At 41.7% G+C, this 22,805-nt stretch overlaps 1 protein-coding gene across 1 annotated transcript; it reads right to left on the bottom strand.

The window, feature by feature from the left end:
* Positions 1-12,238: 12,238 nt before the first annotated feature.
* Positions 12,239-15,775, bottom strand: HTR5A (5-hydroxytryptamine receptor 5A). Its single transcript, XM_088450347.1, has 2 exons — positions 14,629-15,775; positions 12,239-14,043 (listed from the first exon to the last, which is right to left on the bottom strand). Exons 1-2 carry the CDS (start codon positions 15,343-15,345, stop codon positions 13,711-13,713), a joined length of 1,050 nt encoding a protein of 349 aa, XP_088306473.1. The 5' UTR covers positions 15,346-15,775; the 3' UTR covers positions 12,239-13,710.
* Positions 15,776-22,805: the final 7,030 nt, after the last annotated feature.

Here is a 22,805-nt window from a genome sequence, read left to right as displayed (position 1 = left end):
AAAAATATCACTTGCAGGTAAGTAAGGTAACTCTTCCCCCTAACCCTAAATATCCTTTCTCGCAGACTAACCCTAACTCTCTGGTCCTGTAACCTAACCCTAACCCCCAACCTCCCTGCAGCTTAACCCTAACCCTCCCCTCCCGCAGCCTAATCCTAACCCTCCTCTAGTGTCTAACCATAAATCTTAATACTTACTTTCGGTATCACAGCTGCCAGGATTGTGCAGCTGGTATACTGACCCTTGCGGGGAGTTCGATGCTGTGCTTGTGAGTGCTGGCTTTGTGCACACTTGAATGTCTGCTACATCCCGTATACTGTATGTGTCTCTGTGCTGGTCTGCATCTATTTGCACTTACACAAACAGACACTGTACTCTGCCTATGTTTGACCTGGGAGGTTTCAATAGGTACCAGCGGAATGTAAGGTTAGTCCACATAGAAAGTCCTTAACCAGCAGTAATAGTGATGACACACACAGTGATAACAGTGGTACACAGCGTGGTCTCTTGTGGTAGCCACAATAGTGGTAATGCAGGTTATAGAGGTCTCACCTGAGTAGCTAGGTACTGCACGTACATGCAGTACTGTGACACTATTACACAGTGGTGTGTGCTAGGATGCACATGCACAGTGGCACCTCAGGTCAGAGGTCATGCCCAGAATGTATTGCAGAGGAGAAGACAACACACAAGTGCACTCATTTCTCTAACAGCCCTCTCACTCAGGGCTGTCTCCAGTCACATAAGCAGGCAGGTAAGTACTCCCTGGGGGTGCCTAACCCTAACCCTCCCCCCCTAGGGGTGCCTTATACTAACCCCGCTAACTGCCCTAAACCTAACCCCCCCCACAGCTAAGAGGACATGAGGCCCATACTTACCTCATTCAGCCACGCGTCCTCCTGGATTCCAGCGTCGGTATTATGATAGGCATCGGTATTTCGACACCTATCATGAATCCTTTGCCAGCATTCAGCACTCTGTATTTTGACCGGCAGCCATGCGGTCGCCAGTCACATAACTACATCCCAAATGGGATACTGCACTGCTAGAAACTAACTTTGTGAGGTCAGAAACAGATAATTGTCTTTGTTACAAATGCCTAGATGGAAAATTGTTCATCATCCTAGTATACAGTATATGGATGACCTGTAACTTGCAGGTCAGGAAAGGTCAGGTCATCAAAATCATGTATCTAACAAAAAGCTCTTGTTAAGTGAAACGTTCAAGTTGAAAGACATTGGGCTAATTCTCTAACTGCTGGATCTATGAGTGCTCCAAGACCTACAAGCTGTGACTATCACAATTGATTAGCAGGATTTATATTGAGGTGAGGCTTATAAAGTTTGACATGGTGGACTGTATACAATATTGAGATAAGTAAAATATACTAAAATTAAAGTTCTCCAAGTGTAGAACCATTGTTGGAGGCATTCTGGAATGCCGTTTGGGGATCTGATAAGAACAATAGGCACTCCTATACTGGATACCTGTTTGCAGCCATCAGCTGGGCAAGCAGGAAAAAACCTATTGTTGCCTTGTCTACCACTGAAGCAAAATATATGACGCTTACAGAACCAGTTAAGGAAGCATTTTGTCTAAAAAAGACTTTGGCCCTGCTGTACGCAATGCCCAGATGCACACAATGCCTGTTGCTGCTATGATCTAGCATGCAGCCAACTTGCAAAAATATGCTAATGACTCACCCACTGTCTTGTGCGCAGAGACATCCACCTCAGGTGTCTCACATCAGCCACTTATGTACAAAAGGAAAAACAACGCAAACATTGGTCATGCATCAAAACTATGAGTAAGTTATTCTGTCTTAGAATGAATGTCTCACCTAAGAAGCTGGGGCCTCTCCAGCGGTTCACGAATTAGCAGAGGCTCACTAGCGCATGCCCAAAATATGATCCCATCATGCCTGCATTGTTCTAGCCCCTCCCCCGTTTCCTCCTTTAAATGCTGACTACCTGTCAGTCACTTTGCGAAAAATTCTCTGCAATCACTGTCGCTAATCAATTACTGCGCGTGCAACAATGTAAGCGACAATGCATGAGCAGACCTCCAACAATCAGAGATGTATGCAACCATCGTGTTTCCGTACATCTCTCAATCAGGCACTGAGTACTGTCTCTTTCTCTTATTTACATTCTGGCACTGGCACTCACTGTGACCTTTGGCCTCCAGGCCAGAATGCGCTACTGCACATGTGGAGCTTGTCTATGCATCTTCCTCTGTGTCTTCCATTAAGGACAGACATACCCCACAGTTAAATCTCTGATAAGAACATTATACCACCACTTCTGGTTATATATAAACCACTGACACCACTGACTATTCCATTATCCTTTCATAATCTTGTGCAAAGTGTTACTGTGCATACCTACATCTATTATATGTGCATACTGCATAAACCCTGTGTTATCCTGCAACCTGTATCTGCCAGTTAATAACCATTTAACTTGGTTAAGTTTTTCTACTTGTGGACTGACATCCATTGCATACCACTGCCACCTATAGCAACTACCAAAGGTTCCACCAATAAGACTGACCACCTTCCTCAATGTGCAGCACAGATCTATCCAATCCTGTATGTACCATCTTCCACATTTGTCTCCTGCCTTGAACTCAGCATATAATAGACTATACAAGCTAACATCATCATCAAATGGCATTAGCTACTGTAGCTCTAAAAAGTGTTTCAGAGCATAATAAATTGCTCCAGACCACAGTTTCCATTCAGCGTTATGGAGACTGAGTTATGCCTAATGTAAGAGATAGATCTCAAATATCCTGAGCTTTTCTTAAATAGCTGCAGTACTGAAATTTGCCAGCACCATGCATAACAATCAATTTCCACATGGTTTAAAGCTTGATAAAGAGGCCCCTAAATATTTTGCCTGTCTCTTTTAGTATTGATTTTTGTTTAAATTTATAGTTTATTTGGGGCAGCTGTAAAAATGTTTTATCAGCAATTATTCTGTGCATAATGTCCAAATTAGAATTGAGTATTGTTTTTTTACTTTTAGTCTATTTACAAGCTTGATTTTGTTTATTATGCCTAATTAAAGATTTATTGCGGTCGGTTATGCTTTTTCATTTGTATTTATTTAGAAAGGTTTCAGTGTCTTAGTTTCGGGTTAGTTGTGTCTTATTGCTGTGTTTTCCCTAAGTTTTAATTTATATTGTTTGAGCATAAAGACAGATGACCAGAGCCCTGTCACTGGTTGCTATGGTAATCCTAAAATGTAATCCTAAAGCCAAACGCAAATTATTTGAGGAGGCAGCATTATTTATAATGTTCTGTAACCCAACTGATTTCCATAATTTTATGTAGTTACTAAGGCAACTCACTAACATACTTGAAAGGGATTGGTTTATGTCAGAAACGAAATTAGGGGTATACGAGCAGTACCATCGCACAGGGGGTGGCACCATTTCTGTGACATCATGCACTCAGGACGAAAGGCTGGCACAGGAAGCACTGATAACCTGTTATGGCACTGGTTTGCGAAGAAGACTCATCTTTATCACTATTACTGTTACATATGTTCTTTTCAATTTTAGAAGCACAATGGGAGCTATTTACGGTAGCTTCCACTTCTCATAGGGGAGTTTCAAATGTTCTATAGGGTGTAGAAGAGGACAAGTGGATAAGTTGCCCATAGCAACTAATCAGCTTCTACCTATCGTTTTATAAAATGTACTTGATAAATGCTAGTTAGAAGCTTATTTGTTGCTTTGGGCAACTTTTCAACTTCTTTACTCTTAAAAATCACTGTTTTTTCAAAGTCCCCCCACTGCCTTGTAACATGTCTGTGGAGGCTGTATGGGGTGGAGAGTACCTATCCAACTATTTGCTTATTATGATGAACTGCAAAAGGTTTATCCTATAACATCTACAGACCCTGTATTACTGCGGAGGGAGTGTCAATGGGAAAACATCTTTTGGAGGAGATAGCTACATACTGTAGTCCCATGATTCTACAGTACATCACTTCTGTTCCTCTATAAAGTGAATTCTCAGAGAGAGATGTACTGTACCCCCCTCCACACTCTCATATAATGTGACTGTAATACAAATTGAAAATTTGTTTTTGTTTTTGTTTTTTTCATCTGATTTGGAAGTACCATCATTTAAGTAACATTCAGATGTTATCCATGTAAGCGGGTATGACGTTAAGGGGCATATTTATTAACATTATTTCTACTAAAATAATGTGAATAAAGGTGTTTTCACACCCTTTTAACATTATTTTAGTATCACACAAATTTATTAAAGAGTAATTTTGTTCAACTCACATATTTTTAGTATGTAGATCGCATTTCCCATACTTGTAATGAGAACTGTGATCTGCCCAGACTTACTAAAATTATATGGTGAAAAATTACCAGGGGAAGTCTTGTGATAATAACGTTATTGGGGCTCTCCCCCAGTTCTCCGACTCCTGCCCTGCTCTGACAGGCAGAGCCGGGAGCTGGCCCGTGATCAGCTGATTACTGTAAAAGAAAATTGTTAAAAAAAACACTTACCTGCATACAGGGACTGGTGCTCTGGTGAGGTCCTCTGGTCTCCGGGCTCCTGCACTGTGACCCTGGTCAGCTGGGGTCACAGTGCAGGAGCCCGGAGAGCAGCTGACCAGCGACCCAGAGAGAGGACCTCATCGGATCACCGATCACCGTACAGGTAAGTGTAAGCTGAGCAGGGGAGAGCCATGGGGTGGTCACAAAGGGGTGTCTCTGGGGGGAACAATCATGGGGGGTGGTTGCGTTATCAAGCGGTTGCACATGTCAGGAGTGTCTTTAGAGAAGAGGGGGCCCGTGTGCATTCCCCGTCCGGGGGCCACCTCCTCTTCAGCCACCGGAGGATTATTAGACTCTGGGCACTAGAGTGTGCACGGAGTCTACTGCGCATGCACAAAATGCCAGAAAAATGCCCGCGGTGGCCATTTTTCCAGCTTTTTGTACAGCGCTGACACCCGGCGGTGGACTTCGGAGAGGTCAGTTTTAAGTAATATGGGTGCAGGATGTGCGCCGCACACCCTGCACCCATTATAGATACGCCCCTGGCGCATGAAAGACACATTCTCCCTGAAAATACAGAGAGGAGTGTGTGGTGGGGATTCGCAGGGACAGAGCTTTATCGCAAGCTCAGTCCCTGCATACGGATGTTAGTACATCCATGTGATATTTCCTAAATTCGCAATACAAATTTACTTGAAAATATCACACTACAACCACCGCATTTTAAATGCAGATTGTAGTAAATAGGGGCCTAAAGGTGAAATTTCACGAGCAAATTTTATTTCTGAATTGAAAAATATTATAATAAAATATAATTGCAGAGAAAGAGAAGGAATACATTTTAGCCTACCCGTTCCTCACTTCCAGTGGTATATACTTAACCAAAAATACACAAGAACTTTGGTAGACTTATTTTTGCAGGTACGAATTCCAGTAAATCAAATTTATCCCACAACATTAATTACCACCGACAGCTCCAAGTATCTGGTACCAAGATTTATATAAAGAAAACCATAGATGATTTACACAAAGAAGCTGACTCAGAGGTAGAAGCAAAGCAAAACAAATGAGCAACTTTACACCTTGGCAATACCATGTTGCACTGCGGGTGGGGCAGATTTAAAATGTGCATTGAGATTTCAATTTGCAAAGGGCATATGTAAACTCAGTGTATGATTCTGAGATTTACACTAATGCAATCGCAATTGCATTCTCTCACGCATCGCAGTTGCTAAAATATGCTAATGCTTTCCAAACTATAGGCGAGCATAGGGATGCCCACTGCAGCCTTCTCATATCCGTCCGACCACATGTAACATCAATGCACATCGGGCAGTAGCGCAGCACTGAAGTCAAACACTGCAGCTCTGATGACATGCAGAGAATTCACTTTGTGAATGGTTCCTCTGTACGAGCATAATCATAAAGCAATCATTGTGCGATTGCAGTGCGGCTTTCGCGCATGCCCCAAATATCGGCTTTGCATAAATCTTTGAATCAGGCCCTTAAATCGAAAGTGCATTGTAAAAGCAAAGCTGTCCAGAATTGGTAGGATGCATGCATAAGTGGACGGTATTTACCCTGTATGCAAGAAAAACACAAAACAAAATGTATTTGCACCCCTTGCATTGCATTGGTTTGTCCAAGTGAAAAGTTACTCTATTATTTTTCTTTGTTACCAAATCACAATCAGTCCAAAATTAGTACTATTGCCTGTCAAAATGACTATATATTGGTGGCTACTGACATCTGCTCATTGCATACATGTATCAATCATCTACAGTAGGGCTAAATGAATAGGGTTGTAGCTACGGTAGTGCGGCTGGTGCCATCGCACAGGGCACCACAGGGCAGGGGGCGCTGTTTGGGCCTGTCAAATTTCTGTTTATTATCATTCTTGCTTGTAGCTTCCTCTTATATCATCCCCAGCATCTCCTGGCCTCTCCTATCTCTTCCCTGTCCCTTCCCCATGAAGCCATGGGCCTTTTTTGGGTGCATTATGTCCCTTTGAAAAATTAGGGAGGCGCCAATGCTCTTTCTGGCACAGGGCACCAAAAAGTAAAGTTACGGCTCTGTAAATGAATATAAATATATTTTTAAATTTGAATAAGTAAAAGCATACATAAATTATAGTGTCATTCATTAAAGTAGCATGAAATAGCCTATCTGGTGGACTCAACAGTTTACAGCTGGAAAACGACAATCTCCACTTCGCCTGATGTCCCCTTTATTACTCCAAGTGGATGTTGACTCTAATGAGCTGATGGTCCTTTGACTGTTATTTTTATTTGTCCAGAACTATATTGGATAGCATGGATGGTGTAGTGGTTAGCATTGCAGTCTCACAACACTGAGGTCTTAGATTAAATTCCTCCCAAAGCCTCATCTGTGTGGAGTTTGTATGTTCTACCCATGTTTGTGTGGGTTTTATTATGGGTACTCTGGTTTCCTCACACAATCCAAAAACATACTGGTAGGATTATTGGTTTCTGACAAAATTTAATCACAGTAGTGTAAGTGTGTACATGTGGTATTTGCAACTACAAACTCCAGTATGTAGTTGCAATATACTTCTGGGAGCACCTATTTGTACATCTCAGTACATTTATTTTCTCAACACTATAAAATTATTTTGAAAAGTACATTTTGTATGTAAATGGCCCCAAATGGTTACATATGGTAGTTTTGGACAAATGACATAGTTGAGCAGCCTTCTGAGCAGTGTGGAACATGCTCGATCTCACTCTACTGTACAAACAATTCCCTTTCAATAGCAAATCTGTTGCTAGTGAATCACAGTAAGGTGCGAATAGCACGATCAATGCACCATATGACAGGTGATTGATTGTGCTGCCTGTCCAAACATCTGTGCTCCATCTAGTAACCAAATTGGCAGCTTTGTGTGAATTTGGGGGATGTAAGTTTAATACATATATTTTTATTGTGCTTTCCAATAAAACAATGTGAGTAAATACATTATAAAATATGTGAATAAAATACAGTATAACACAATATAATACATATTCTTTTCTTGTGCTGTCCAATAAACAATGTGAGTAAAATACAGTATAAAATATGTAAAATTACAGTATAAAACAATAAAATAAATATACTGTATTTTTCTTGTGCTGTCCAATAAAACAATAAAATACAGTATAAAACAAGTAGGTAAATACAGTATAAAACAATAGAATACATATAGTTTTCTTGTGCTGTCCAATAAAACAATGTGAGTAAAATACAGTATAAAACATGTGGGTAAAATACAGAATAAAACAATAGAATACATATACAGTAGTTTTCTTGTGCTAATAAAACAATGTGAATAAAAGACAGTATAAAACACTGTAAGTAAAATACATAATAAAATGATATAATGCATAGATTTTCTTGTGATGGCCTCCAAAAAAGTTGTGATTGAGGCAGATGAGGCCAGAAATCAGGAGTATGTGTTCCTGCACAGAAAGAAAATGCATAAATTCACCAGTATGCAGAGTGTTACGCATCTTGCGGTGTGCCGGCCACCTATCTGTATGCTTGCTTTGCTTCTATTCATCAGCATCATCAGTAGAGTGCAATTGCACTTACCATATAACTGGTGCAAAATATACCTTTACATCCTGCACTGCACAGCCCGCAGTTTATTAATTATTTATTAACAGTCTCTTATATAGCACAACATATTCTGTTGCGCTTTACAATTGGAAACATTAATAAAACAAAACTGTTGTGTCATGTACCCTCACTGAACTATGCCCATGTGAAAATGCTCTTTAAGCACTTGCCTGACATGTTAAAATAAATATAAAACAAAAGCAATCCACGTTAAATAGGGCAGCCAAGGAACAAAAGTGATATTCACTGATCACAGCAGTGGTATACAATAAAGAAAGAGAAGATGTTCCCAAGGGCTCCTAATGGGAATAGAGTAATTCACTAAATTGGTGCTGATTCATAGGACTGCAATTGACTCAGAAATTTTTCTAACACTTACTCTAGGAATTTGAGTACTACTCCCTATTGAGTGATTTACACTATTCCCATTAGGAGCGCTTGGGAACATCTTCTCTTTATTTATTATATACCACTTGCCTGGCATGGTTGCATCAGATGCGACCACACCAGACTGGGCTTTCCTTGACATGGTTGCATCTGATGCGACCAGTCAGTAAAGCCCACTAGGTGGCTGCAGGAAGCTAATCTCCCCGCAGCCGCACACCCATGGCTCCCTCTCCTGTATGTCCCGATCACTTCTGACCACAGTGATCAGGACCCCGCAGCACCCCCTCCCGGTGCGAGGGGCAGCCGCGACTTCTTGTGAAGCAGCAGCATGGCTTCTGCTATGTCCTGTGTCCCGATCACAGTGGCCAGCAGTGATCGGGCAGCCGGTATCACCTCCTTCACTAGAAGCAGTTGCCACGGCTCTGGTAGTGTGCATGGTGTGTTCCCGGGCAGCTGCCTCTTTCTGGCCTCAGCTCCGCCTCTGTCCCCTATGTGCCCTGATCACTGTGGCCAGCTGAGTGTTCCACACATGTATATACATATGTATATAAGTATATATATATGTATAATGTATACTGTATATATATATATATATATATATTGCATGTGTACATATATATATATATATATATATATATATCTGCACCAGTTGAGTCTGTGATTCTTTCTGGATATATCAGTCCAGGAGTGCCATTCAATATCTGCTTGTTTTTATATATATATATATATATATATATATAGATATATATATATATATATGTGTGTGTGTGATATATATATATATATATATATATAGATATATATATATATATATGTGTATATACAGGTTTTTTAATCACTAAACTGGCGTATTCGCATGTAATGTAACCGAAGCCAGAAGTATTTCATCTGGCAAGGTTACATGTAATGTGCCAACGCCAGCCTGCTCTTTTCCCCAGCTTTAGCAGAGGAGATTCATTCTGCACAAATGAAGTATTGATCTCATCTGTCTCCCCAGAACCCCTGCAGTGATGCGACGATCTGTGACCGCTGATATCACTGCCAGTATCGCGCCCCAGGATGCCGTGCGAACAGCACTCTGGGGCGCTTGTGCAGACAGTAAAAGTGTTTGGAGGGGAACATAGTTACCCTCCAGATGCCAGTCTGATGATCTATGCATGTGCAGTAATCAGCTGCAGTAGGAGGGACTGATGATCGGTCCCCCCTGCCCCATGCTCCACTGCACTCTGCAAATGTAAGAGGGCAGTGCTAGCTCTAGGGTGGGGTAGAGGGGGGCTTATGGAGGCCAGTAAAAACATATTTTGGCCGGTGAGGGTGGGGTTATCTAAAGATTTTTTTAACATATACATATATAGAGAGAGAGAGAGAGAGAGACATATGGGGAGGAAGGGGGGCCTAAATTGGGCACCCATTTTCCCTGGGGGTGAGGGTGGAGGCTGTGCCACAGGTAACTAATATACCTAGGTGGGGGGGGTTGTTATTGCGGAATCGGCCGGCAGTTAGAATCCCGGCAGCGTCAGGCCGACAGAGGAACAGATCCCGGCAGCGGCAGCCCGACAGGACTGGAAATCCCGAGCGTCCCCAGGTAAGTACTAACTAACCTAACCTACCCCCCTAACCCTAACCCTCCCTTAGGGGTGCCTAACCCTAACCTCCCCCCAAGTGCCTAACCCTAATCCCCCCTCTAAGTGCCTAAACCTAACCCCCCCCCTTCCCCACTGCCTAAGCCTAAGTCCCCCGGGGGGTGCCTAACCCTAACCTCCCCCCGGGGGTGCCTAACCCTAACCCTCCCTCCCCCTAGCCTAACCATAACCTCCCGGGAGGGTGCCTAACCCTAAGTCCCCCCCCTGGGAGCCCTAAACCTAAAAGCGGCTGTCCGCTCGCGGCGCCCGGCATCCCTTTGATCGGCATCCCGGTCTCCCAGCGTCGGTGAAATGAGCGGCATCTACATCTAGACGCCGGTCATTTCACCCTCGCCGGGATATGACAGTTGGAAAGCCGGCTGTCGGTATAATGTCAGCCGGCTTCTTGATTGCATCCCATTATTGCTGGGGATCTTTTGACACTGGAGGGGCTATTTTGATGGGGGTGGGTCGTTAAATTACAGTGGGGGCCTATGGACAGGGGAAATGGGAGGGATGCAAAACATCCCCTATGTATATATATATATATATATATATATATATATATAATATATATATATATATATATATATATATTTAAATAGATTTTAAGAAATACTTTTTAAACTTAATTCAATTTATAAAACACCTGACAATTTCTGTGCGGCTTTCACAAAAAAAATTGTCAATTAAGTAGTTAAAGTCCATTTCTGCATCTTCAGTTGTACAAAGTAGAGATTTTGATTCAAATGTGCATGACTCTGCATTACCCATATGTGCCTGCGCTCAGTTCAGATCATGTACAATGTGAAAACATTCAAGATAAACTGCATCAACAGGTGTACGTTCCACTCAGCACCATCTCCTATAGTACAGTATATATAAAATGAGAAAGTAATTTTCAAGATGCACTGACAAATGCATAGTAAGTAAATAATCATAATAGTGTGAAAGAAGATGAAGCAACATGCTCCGGGGTTAGCTGAGGAATTTCTACTAAATCCTACACATCAAAGACTGCAATGTTCCAATGACATTTCTCTCTTCCCTTTCTTCAAAATAGAAAATTAGAAACTCTTATCCAACCTAATAAATATATAGAAGTAGTGTTTCAAGATTTTTTTAAATAATATTATTTTAAGAAGGAAAAAAAATACTTTACATAAAGCTGGTATGGTCAACAGAATATTAAACGGTATTGTTCTTTGGCTTAATGGCACATGTATTATATTAAGTATACTTAAAAGCAATTCTTAGAAAATCTGAATTTTATTTATTTATTTATTTAATTGTTTTCCTCTAAAAATTATTTTATTGCGGCTGCTGATGAAATAGAAAAAAAAATTCTCTAATGGTATAAAATGGGTAATAATATTAAGTGTAACATTCCAAAACTAGAATAGATAGATAGATAGATAGATAGATAGATAGATAGATAGATAGATAGATAGATAGATAGATAGATAGATAGAACGACAGAACATAAATGGGAAATGCAACATCAGTTATTGACCCTTAAATAAAATGATACACGAATGAGTGTTTCATAGTGAATAAAGCATGGTCCATGAACACAGTATACACTACTTTCTTCTACTGAATTGCTCATGTGGATTTAGTGCCCATTATCCACTGAGATCAAAGATCCAGTTCATCTTCATTTGTGCAGACACAGCATATTAAATAGCACTTGTGTATGTATGCTGATGTAAAATATGTGTACATATTTTACAATTGTATATAAAAATGAGCAAAAATGTATGTACAGTAGCTTGCTAACCTCCTGATCTTGGATACTAGACAATATAGGATTAATGTAGAATTCTGCTTCTAGCAACATTGGTTTACTCTGCAATATTAAGCAAAATGAGTTTCACTTGCCAGTAGACAACAACAATACCTTATTCTGTTGCTATCAATAAATACAAATAAACTATAGTAAATTTCAGTGAATATTTAATTAGGTAATTACAAAAAACATGATATATCCACATTAGATAATAGATCAATAATGAATTATTTTTGAGTAAAAAAAATAGGCAATAAATATATTAAACAAAAGAGTGAAAATCAGCTTATTTTTTGACAGCAGAATTAGATTTTTACTGACTGAAATATTACATATTATGACCTACTGTATTACCAATGTGCATATAAGCAGCTTTATAAAATTAATTAGATTGACCCTTTGCATTTGTTTGAAATGTACTTACCTAGGTAGACCACTTCCCAGTGACAGCAAAGGGTGATGTATTGGATACAGATGACAAGAATCTATATATTATACTGCACTTGTGTGTGCTTACACTGTTGTTTATTGAAGCAAACCCAAATAACAAATCTTTTTGTTTTATTTTGTATATATGCATTAATTATGCATTACAAAGTCTTTAAAAAAGGATATACCCCTGGCATGTTGGATTGCTCTCATGCATAAATATACAATACAACATCCTCCTTGAAATGAGCTTATTAAGTCTTCTCTGACCCTCACATTTATTCCCCCAGGAGACCTAATAGAAGTGGTGAATTCAATAAGCTGAACTCTTGTCAGCTGTACGGTTTTGCTTGTTTGGCAAAATGCAGTGATTTCTTCCAAAGGAGAGAGGAGGAAGAATGATTTGTATTTATAGATCAAGATCAAGGATTGCAAAATAATGAGTTCTGGGACAAATGCTTTAGACCATCTTAGAAAAGTTATCACCCATTAAATAAATTGAGTAGCATATCATCTAGCTGCTGCAGAACATCCCAAAGAGAAATACTGAGAATTAATTACTAGTAAATATAGATAGGAGCCAAGAAAATTCTGTTCAGCTTTCCTTTCCAAGAGTTTCGGGATGAGTATTACAAACTCACTTATACCTCTTTTCCACCAAAAACCCGGGTCCCACCTGGGTTTTCAGACATGGTTGCAACCCAGGTTAGACACCATTTACACAGCACCATCGATCTGTGTTATTCTCAGGTCAGCCCCACTCACTCTGAATGTGGGTCTACCCTGCTAAATTTGTGAGGTCATAAAAAGTGGGCAGTGACTGCTCCACAACCCCCAATCAGCTCATTTTAGGCATGACCCAGGTCGGATAACCCGGGTTGCGCTCATTACACTGCACCATTACCCAGGTCCATCCTGGATCCAACCCTGGTAGCTAACTGGGTTGAATTGCTGGGTCACCTGAACCGGGTTATTTTTCAGGGACCATTTACACTTAACTGTGACCCGGGTAGACCCAGCAATAACCCGTTTTATCGCAGCAGTGTAAAAGGGGTATTACTGTGTCACTCAAGTGGATTCTTTGTTGATATCTCTATACACTCAGCGAATAAAAACATACAGTATTGGACACTTTTAAATGCTTAATCTGATTTAATTTCCTATATTCCCCATATGTCTCCTCCAAACAAGCTTTATTATAGATCTTTTGGATTCAGTGATAATTAAAGCATTCCAGTCCATAAGAGTAAATTGCTGTAATTGTGCTGAAGTCCTTGAATGAAGACATAATGGTTGCTTAAAGCATGCTTGATGATGTAATTTCCAGCACAACAGAGAGATTTATCACCGCTGTCTAGAGAAAAGGTTTCTGAATGCATTGTTATAATTTTTGTTAAAGGCAGTATAGATCAAAGGATTGAAGAAAGAATTTGAGTAGCCCAACCACAAGAATATACTCTTCCAAATAGGAGGAATGTCACAGGAACATAGAGGGTTAATCAGCTCAGTTATAAAGAAGGGGATCCAGCAAAGAACAAAGACCCCGATGAGTATTCCCACCATGAGGGCAGCTCTTTTTTCTTTCTGCTCCCTCCATGTGTCTCCATCTGTTTGGAAAGTTACAGTGGCATGGCGGACTGTGAAGACCATTTGAGGCTGGTTAGAGGCTTCTTTAACCTGTTCAAAAACAAATTGGTCAGGACCAGACCTAAAGGCAAAGTGTTACCAAAATAATAATAGTGCCAAGATTATAACACTTCACACTGGTGGAAGCAAAGTGCAGTAATAAGCCAAAGGTTACTCTCAAGTATCCAAGAAAACACAATCAGTGGGAAGTCTGGAAACATGAATGGGATTTACTACTAGATACACAACAGATTATTATTTATTTTGCAGTAACTATAGCACCAGCATGTGCAATTATATACAGCTATGATGATATACTGCCACAAATAATAATATCAAGTTGTATATTAATTTTATATAATAGTATAATATAAACAGTCATACACACAAAACTACATGTGTGTGCATCTATTTACAGAAAGTGTATGGTATTGAGAATGTGTGAATGATTTATGAGTTACACTTACACTGTAGGTGATTTGAACAGTGTATGTGAAATGTAAATTTATGCATAGAACAAAATATTAAATTAAATGTATAAATTAAATTATGGTTCACTGTATCAGTAAACTAGACAAAGCGTGATCTGGTTCACCTGGTGAGCAAAGATTTAAACACAAAGAGCAATGGACCAACCTCAATCACTTCTGGCATTGGGGTGATTGTGTTTGTCTTCTTTGACCCAATTCTGAATTTGGCAGCTTTGTAGATTTTCCAGTACACAAACAGAACCACACAAAGTGGAAGGTAAAAAGCTCCAAAAGTGGAGAAGATTGTGTAAGAGGGTTCCTGACTAACCTTACACTCTTCATTTACCTCTGAATAGGTTTCTCCCCATCCAAAGAGAGGAGACAGAGAGATAACTGCAGACAGCAGCCAAGTCAGCAGTATCATGATGTTAGAAATCCTCTTTCTAGTCTTTAGGGTGTATTCCAGGTGTCTAGTGATAGACCAGTACCTGTCCAGAGCAATAGCTGTCACATTCCAGATGCTGGCCGTACAGCAGAGGACATCAAAAGAGATCCAAATGTGGCACAGTACCCTGCCCAGCCTCCATTTCCGGTCATTCAGCTCATGAACCAAGCTTAAGGGCATCACTAAAGCAGCTACCATCACATCTGAAATGGCCATCGAGGCCACCAAATTATGAGGAACCCGATGGAAAGTTCTTACTCTCAAGATGGTAACTAGCACTAATACATTCCATAGGAAGGTGGCAATAACCAGCATAGCCAGCAGAGTTAATATGAGGACGCTGAAGACAGAAATGCGATACTTGTTCAAGTTATCTGACCCTGAGCTCCCGTTAGCAATTACTGTGATGTTCCATTCCATCCTCATTTGCGGTAGCATGAGCAATATCACCTAGAGGAAACAGATGAGCCCTTGATAAATATCTCAATCCAGCTCCTGTGATATGGAAACACACCTGTCACCAGCATACCAGGCAGCCGGACCATGCTGCTATGACCCAGTGAGGATTCCTGGCAGTGCCCAGCTGCACAGCTTGGCACAAAGTTTGCACACGCTATGTGCCCGTACCCTGCACATACATGATATCAGCTGCCCAGGCTCCTTGCCATTGACAGAAATCGGAACATGTAAATGCAGAAAGCAACCCATTCACTTTAGGCTTCAGTGCGGAGCTGTCTGTGGTGCTGAAGTCATCAGACTCTCCAGATCCCGGGTATGGGTGGCATACAGAAGGGAGGTTAGCACCTCGCAATGTAGAGACACTCTGATGGTACCAAGCGGCTGCTCCAGAATCCAGCCCAGCCTGGCGAGCAGCATGCAAGCGGAGCTCTGGAGTGTGGGAAGGGTGAGCAGAGCTTTATAAAGGGGGAGATGGTTATTACGTCAAAGTGATTCCAGCCTTCCAGCAGTGAGACACACTGTCACTAAACTGCACCCGTAGGGACAGTTACCTATCACCATATGACTGCTAGCTGCACACACAGTGCACGTCTCTCTAGTGTGAGGGCACTGCACCAGCTGAGCTCTCTATACTGTACAGTACGATGCAGAGCGAATGCACAGTGGGCGAACACTGCTCCCACGCCTCAGATAAATGATTGGAATCATTACAATGTACGGTGTATCCTAAAAACTGTTTTGTTGCTGTCAGAAGCTCTACAAATACTGCAGTGAATCAGATAACAAGCAAGCAAGATTTATATAGTGCATGTTTTCATTTGGAATCACAGCTATATATAGAGTAGGTGGTATATGTAGAACATTTTAAATCAGTCACAGATTACTGTGTTTAAAATATTTACAATGCACTGTAATAATATTAACATGCCGAGAGGGAGGATGACAGACTGCTGACAGGGTTCTGCCTGGTACCTTCAGTGATTATAGCAATGTAATGGGGGTGTTGATGGCTGGATGTACAGTATGTGGTATTATGCTGCTTGTGGCATTAACTATAACAAGTGGTGGTATTTTTGGTTACTGTCTTGGACACATTTGTGTAGTGGTTATAGTACTAAAGTGTGGTATGAAAGGATGGGTCAGACATTTATATCAGTTACAAAGAGGTCACTGACAAGTGTGCTTAGTGTAGACTCTGATCATGTGGATTTGGCATTCTAAATAAAGTGTAACTGGACTTGTGAATTTGAAAGTAGGAACTACAGTATACATTGTGTGCACATAGGCCAGATGTAGACCACCTATGGATCTCCAGTGATTGTGGTACTAACAATCCCAGCATGCTCATCCAGCCACTGGTAGTTAATTTTCTGTTTGGTAGTTCCACAAGAGCCAGAGAGCCACAAGGTCCTTGAGCTAATGTGGGCAGATGCATTATACGTATGGTGACAAGAGAGGGTTGTTGGTGGCTCTGAAATGTGCTTGAATGTGCAGAAAATTAATAATTTGGCATCTCACATAGGGGGAGAGTTGTCAAACCTTATACAAACATGGAACAACCAAATCTGTTTGGAATGTGACAGATTTGTTCAGAATAGTCTTATTTATGTTGCTACTACGTATTAGAGATACAACTTTCATCACTACTTTCAAACAATAACTTTTGATAATTAGTGGCAGACATGGACAAAATAAATGGGCCCCAGACAGGGAGTATGAAGAATATACTAAACTTAAAATCTTGCTAACAATGGCACCTATGCCTATTATTATGCCATTAAATACTCACAGTGTTCTTAAATATTATATCAGCTGCACCACGGCTCTTTTCAACAGCAGTGCCCCAAATATTATACCAGTAGCACCATTGTGCCATCAATACATTTATAAATTAGCAATCTAAACTAAGTTGTTGTATTATAATAAAAATTCCAGGACTTATTCCAACAAGTTTATGCTACTTGCTAATTTATCATTTTATTTCATATCTCCACTCTATACTTTCATGCAATTTACCAAATGCAATTCCATTAAATTGATACTGTACACATCTGAGTGATATAGGGATTGGCTTACGATTATATTACATAAGCATTCTCCCCAGGAATACACAATTATGGGGTATATTTACTAAAGTGTGGGTTTACAAAAGTGGAGATGTTGCCCACAACAACCAATCAGATTCTACTTATCATTTATCTAGTACCTTATAGAAAATAATAGCTAGAATCTGAGTGTTTGCTATGGGCAAAATCTCGACTTTGTGAACCCGCACATTAGTAAATTTACCCTCTTATGTGTTGGCTGTCCTCTTTTAAAATAATGGGTTTCAGGGAATTTGTCCATCATAATATTCTTGGGTGGCATAGTGGGGGCTGATTCTGAGTCAGCCGCAAAGTGGCTTCAGTTGCAGGCAGCCGCAGAAGCCAGATTTACTACCTTATGCTACTGCGAGATTCTGTAACGCGTGGGTCCATTCGCCTGAAAGTACAGTAGGAAGCAGCGCCACCCACTGAATTTACTCCAGCCCCCGCAACCATCTTCATTAGTATCAGCACTTGCCCCAGCCCCATGCTAGGTGCAAGAGATCCATCAGAAATAGGCTTCGTTTGCTATTTACAACAGTCATCCAATGTCTGAAATTGTCACTTCATAAATCCAAATAAAAATAAAAATCATCTTTTATGCTTCACGCAGTTACTATGGTTGCCCGGCAACACTTCAGGATAGGATTCCTTTACAACAAAGAAGCAATGCCTCTAAAGATGAGAAAATTATAATGATAGTTTAATAAGGTTAGGTTTTTTAAAAAAGGTAACAGAAGTAATATTGCAGACGGCAGTTCCTTATCTTATACTTTCCCTTGAAATAAAGGGAAAAATAGAATGGAAAGAAGATTTAAATTTTACTTTTATTTATACATTTTACAATTCTATAGAAATCGTGATAGCTTTGTATGATTTACCAATCTGGACTTTAAATGTGCAGTTTAAACATCCAAAGAGGCCTCACCCATGGAAAGACCCGGTGAGTTAAAGGCCGGAACAACGATTTCCTCGTTAACATGAAACTGGGAAACAACTTTGGGAAGAAATTCGGGCCGAGTGCGGAGCACTGCCCTGTTCCCATGAAAAACCAAGAAAGGGGTCTACAAGAAAGAGCCCCTAACTCAGAAACACGTCTGGCCGAAGCAATAGCCAGAAGGAAAACAGTCTTAGCTGTCAGCCATTTAAGATCCACTGAGCCCAGTGGTTCAAACGGCGGTCCTTGGAGAGCCCTCAGGACCACAGCCAGATCCCAAGGTGCCACAGGTGGAACAAAGGGCGGCTGAATGCGGACAACACCTTGCATAAAGGTGCGCACATCGGGATTGTAGCAATCCTACAGTGAAACCAGACAGACAGGGCCGAAACCTGTACCTTCAAAGAAGCAAGGCGAAGCCCATGATCTAGTCCCGCTTGCAGGAAGGCGAGAATCTGAGACAGACGAAACTCCCGCAGTGCATAACCTCTCGGTCGACACCACTGGAAGAACGTATGCCACACGCGATGGTATATCCTCGCGGAAGACGGTTTCCGAGCTCGCAACATGGTACGCACCACAGAGTTGGAAAACCCCCGGGACCTCAGCATGGCCATCTCAACAGCCACGCCGTCAAAGACAGCCGAGTCAGGTCCGGGTGAAGACAAGGACCCTGAGACAGAAGGTCCGGTCGTAGAGGCAACCGCAGAGGACTGTCCACGGGCAGACCCTGAAGGTCTGAGAACCAGTGTCGTCTGGGCCACGCGGGAGCTATCAACAGGAGCGTCCCTCCTTCCTGTTTGAATTTCCGGATTACCCGTGGAAGAAGGGAGACCGGAGGGAACAGGTATGCGAACAGGAACGTCCACCGGACGGACAGAGCATCCACCAGAGACACCCCTTCGTCTCTTGTGCGAGACCCGTACACCGGCAACTTGTTGTTGTGCCGGGACGCCATGAGGTCGATCTCTGGAAGACCCCACCTGTCCACCAGCAGTTGAAAAACGTCCGGGTGCAGGGACCATTCCCCCGGATGAACGTCCTGGCGACTTAGAAAGTCCGCCTCCCAATTTAGCACTCCCGGGATGAAGACCGCTGATATGGCCGGAAGATTGCGCTCCGCCCAAACCAGGATCCGAGAGACCTCTACGAGAGCCGCCCGACTGCGGGTTCCTCCTTGCCTGTTTATGTAGGCCACGGTGGTAGCGTTGCCCGACTGGACCTGCACCGGGTGACCCTGGAGCCGATGTGCCTGCTGGAGAGCATTGAAGACCGCTCAGAGTTCCAAGATATTTATTGGAAGCTCCGCTTCTGTCGGCGTCCACCTGCCCTGGAACAAGTGTGGACCCGAAACTGCTCCCCAACCCCGAAGAGTGGCGTCCGTTGTCAACAGGACCCAATTTGGAACCCAGAACGGACGTCCCTTGTTGAGGTGGGTCGTCTGTAACCACCACGCACATTAGTAAATTTACCCTCTTATGTGTTGGCTGTCCTCTTTTAAAATAATGGGTTTCAGGGAATTTGTCCATCATAATATTCTTGGGTGGCATAGTGGGGGCTGATTCTGAGTCAGCCGCAAAGTGGCTTCAGTTGCAGGCAGCCGCAGAAGCCAGATTTACTACCTTATGCTACTGCGAGATTCTGTAACGCGTGGGTCCATTCGCCTGAAAGTACAGTAGGAAGCAGCGCCACCCACTGAATTTACTCCAGCCCCCGCAACCATCTTCATTAGTATCAGCACTTGCCCCAGCCCCATGCTAGGTGCAAGAGATCCATCAGAAATAGGCTTCGTTTGCTATTTACAACAGTCATCCAATGTCTGAAATTGTCACTTCATAAATCCAAATAAAAATAAAAATCATCTTTTATGCTTCACGCAGTTACTATGGTTGCCCGGCAACACTTCAGGATAGGATTCCTTTACAACAAAGAAGCAATGCCTCTAAAGATGAGAAAATTATAATGATAGTTTAATAAGGTTAGGTTTTTTAAAAAAGGTAACAGAAGTAATATTGCAGACGGCAGTTCCTTATCTTATACTTTCCCTTGAAATAAAGGGAAAAATAGAATGGAAAGAAGATTTAAATTTTACTTTTATTTATACATTTTACAATTCTATAGAAATCGTGATAGCTTTGTATGATTTACCAATCTGGACTTTAAATGTGCAGTTTAAACCCTGACCCAACAAAATTATTGAATCATAATATAATATAATTTCTTAGCTGCTAATAATATTGTATAACTGTTAAGCAGAGCGGTGCCCTGGTACGACCCCTAGAAATCTACCTCCCTCTCCCTTCTCAGTGCCACTACACTGCCACTTGGACCTAGAGCTGATTTCAGTCCTTTTATTGGCTAATAGTGCAAATTCTGTTAGCTCTGATACCCACTGGAGCTTGTGATTATTCTAGTCTAGTTACTTAGAAGGGTATGCAGTCGGGAATCTGGCGGACCTAATCCCGACAGCCGGTTTCCCGACTGCTTAATCCCAGCGAGGGTTAAATGACAGGCGTCTAAATCTAGATGCCTGTCATTTTACCGATGCCGGAAGACTGGCGCCCGGCATCCCGATCGAAGTGATGCCGGGCGCCGAGCACGGACAGCCGCGGGGGGGAGGGTTAGGTTTAGGGCTCCCGGGGGGACTTAGGAAAAAATATCTGTCTGACAGCTGCTGGTTCAAGGAGAATTTCTTCAGAAGGATCTGAAGAAATTCTCAGCAGAGAAAGAAACGTGTTAAGGGTGTCCCTGCAAGCTAATCTGTATACCTGCCTTGCTGAAGCACTTTTGGAGCCATAAGTAAAGCTTGTTTCCACTCCAGCCGGCTTAGCCTACTGTCCTCTGCTGTGGCCGCAGACAGCGGTATGCTCCGGGGTTGAAATACTCCATGTGAGTGCCTCCGTAGAGCTACAGCCTTCAACCACTGCTCAGGATTCCTCGCTTTACAGCCGCAGCTAGATCTCAGCTAGCGGACTACGAACCAGCACTGACACGGGAATCATTCCCCTTCACACTGCGCATCGACGGCTTTACTGCTCTACTCTTCACGGCTCAGATCCAATGCACAGCAGCATTTACCTAAGAACACTAGGTGAGAGACATATTTACGTCTTATCTCCCAGCCTAATTCCTAGGTGGGCTAGAGGAGGATTTATATGAATAAACACTCACCCTTTCTTTCATTAGAGAGAAAACATACTGTTGCTAACATTGGCTACATCATCTGTTACAATATTGCAATTACAGTTAACTATTGGATACAAGACTTTATGTCAGCATGGATTCCTATTAATGGAACTGTCAATTTGATGCAATTAATAGGCCATATATTTATTCTTGAGGAGGACTTTATTCAATCACATAGAAGTGTATATTAACAGATTCATTGGTCTGATTAATTTATGTGATTGGAGCTTACAGCTGGTGCTCTAATCCTAATTTTTTTATATGTGCAATTTTCTTCCTTTTATCAATTTATCAAATTTACTGCAGTAAATTTATTGTTGGTATTGACCATCTAATCTATTAGCATTATTGACCATCAATTTATATGACACTGATTTTTTATGTTTAATTAAATAATTTATTTCTTTTACATTTGGTGTGTCTTCTGGGTCCGGTTAGACCTATATGCGCCGTCTTCACACTCTGACAGCAGACCTGATCTGAAATAAATTCTCCTATCATGTACATTTTATAAATGAAGATTGAATCTTCTGAAGAGATTTAAAGCTACTAAAGGCATACATTTTCACCAGCTTTGTGGATTCCTTATATGATCGGCAGGTGATTACAGACACAAATCACCCCCTTTATCACTAAAAGGCTGATTGACTGTACTCCTTCCAGTTTCTCAATTACATGGTCACCCATATCCCCATCAGCAATGACTATAACATGCAAAATATAACACTCTAATCACCAGATATTGGTTTCTTTGCCCAGTAAAAGCCCCATAAATGTGGCCAAGCGCTATATATTTAAAATGGCAAAGTTATTTAGTATTTTCTGACTCAATGCCTATTCACAAAAAGACTGAAGAAAATATGAGATATGGTAAGAACTTACCCTTGTTATCTCTATTTCTACGAAGTCCATAGGGTTCCACAGGATACCTTGGGGTATAGGTGTGACTTCAGTCGCTGGGCACCATAGAGTTAAGCTTTTCAGCCTCCCAGGATGCACTAGGGTCCCCCTCCTATACCCCGCCCCCGAGCCAAGGCACCTCAGTTAGTTATCAAGCCATAGGCCGGAGGAGGAGAAGGAAGAGAGAGAAAAAAGATCTGGACACATACAAGAATCACATTCTCACCAGAGGGAGATGGAAAACCAGTGACCAGAGCAAAGCCCATCTGCAGCACAGGTGCGACAGGGCGGGAGTCCTGTGGAACCCTATGGACTTCGTTGAAATAGAGATA

This window comes from Taudactylus pleione, unplaced genomic scaffold (assembly GCF_031769625.1).
Source record: "Taudactylus pleione unplaced genomic scaffold, aTauple2 ptg000517l, whole genome shotgun sequence".
Lineage (NCBI taxonomy): Eukaryota > Metazoa > Chordata > Amphibia > Anura > Myobatrachidae > Taudactylus > Taudactylus pleione.
Note: the sequence above shows the minus strand (reverse complement) of the source record. Positions and strands in the feature narration are given on the sequence as shown.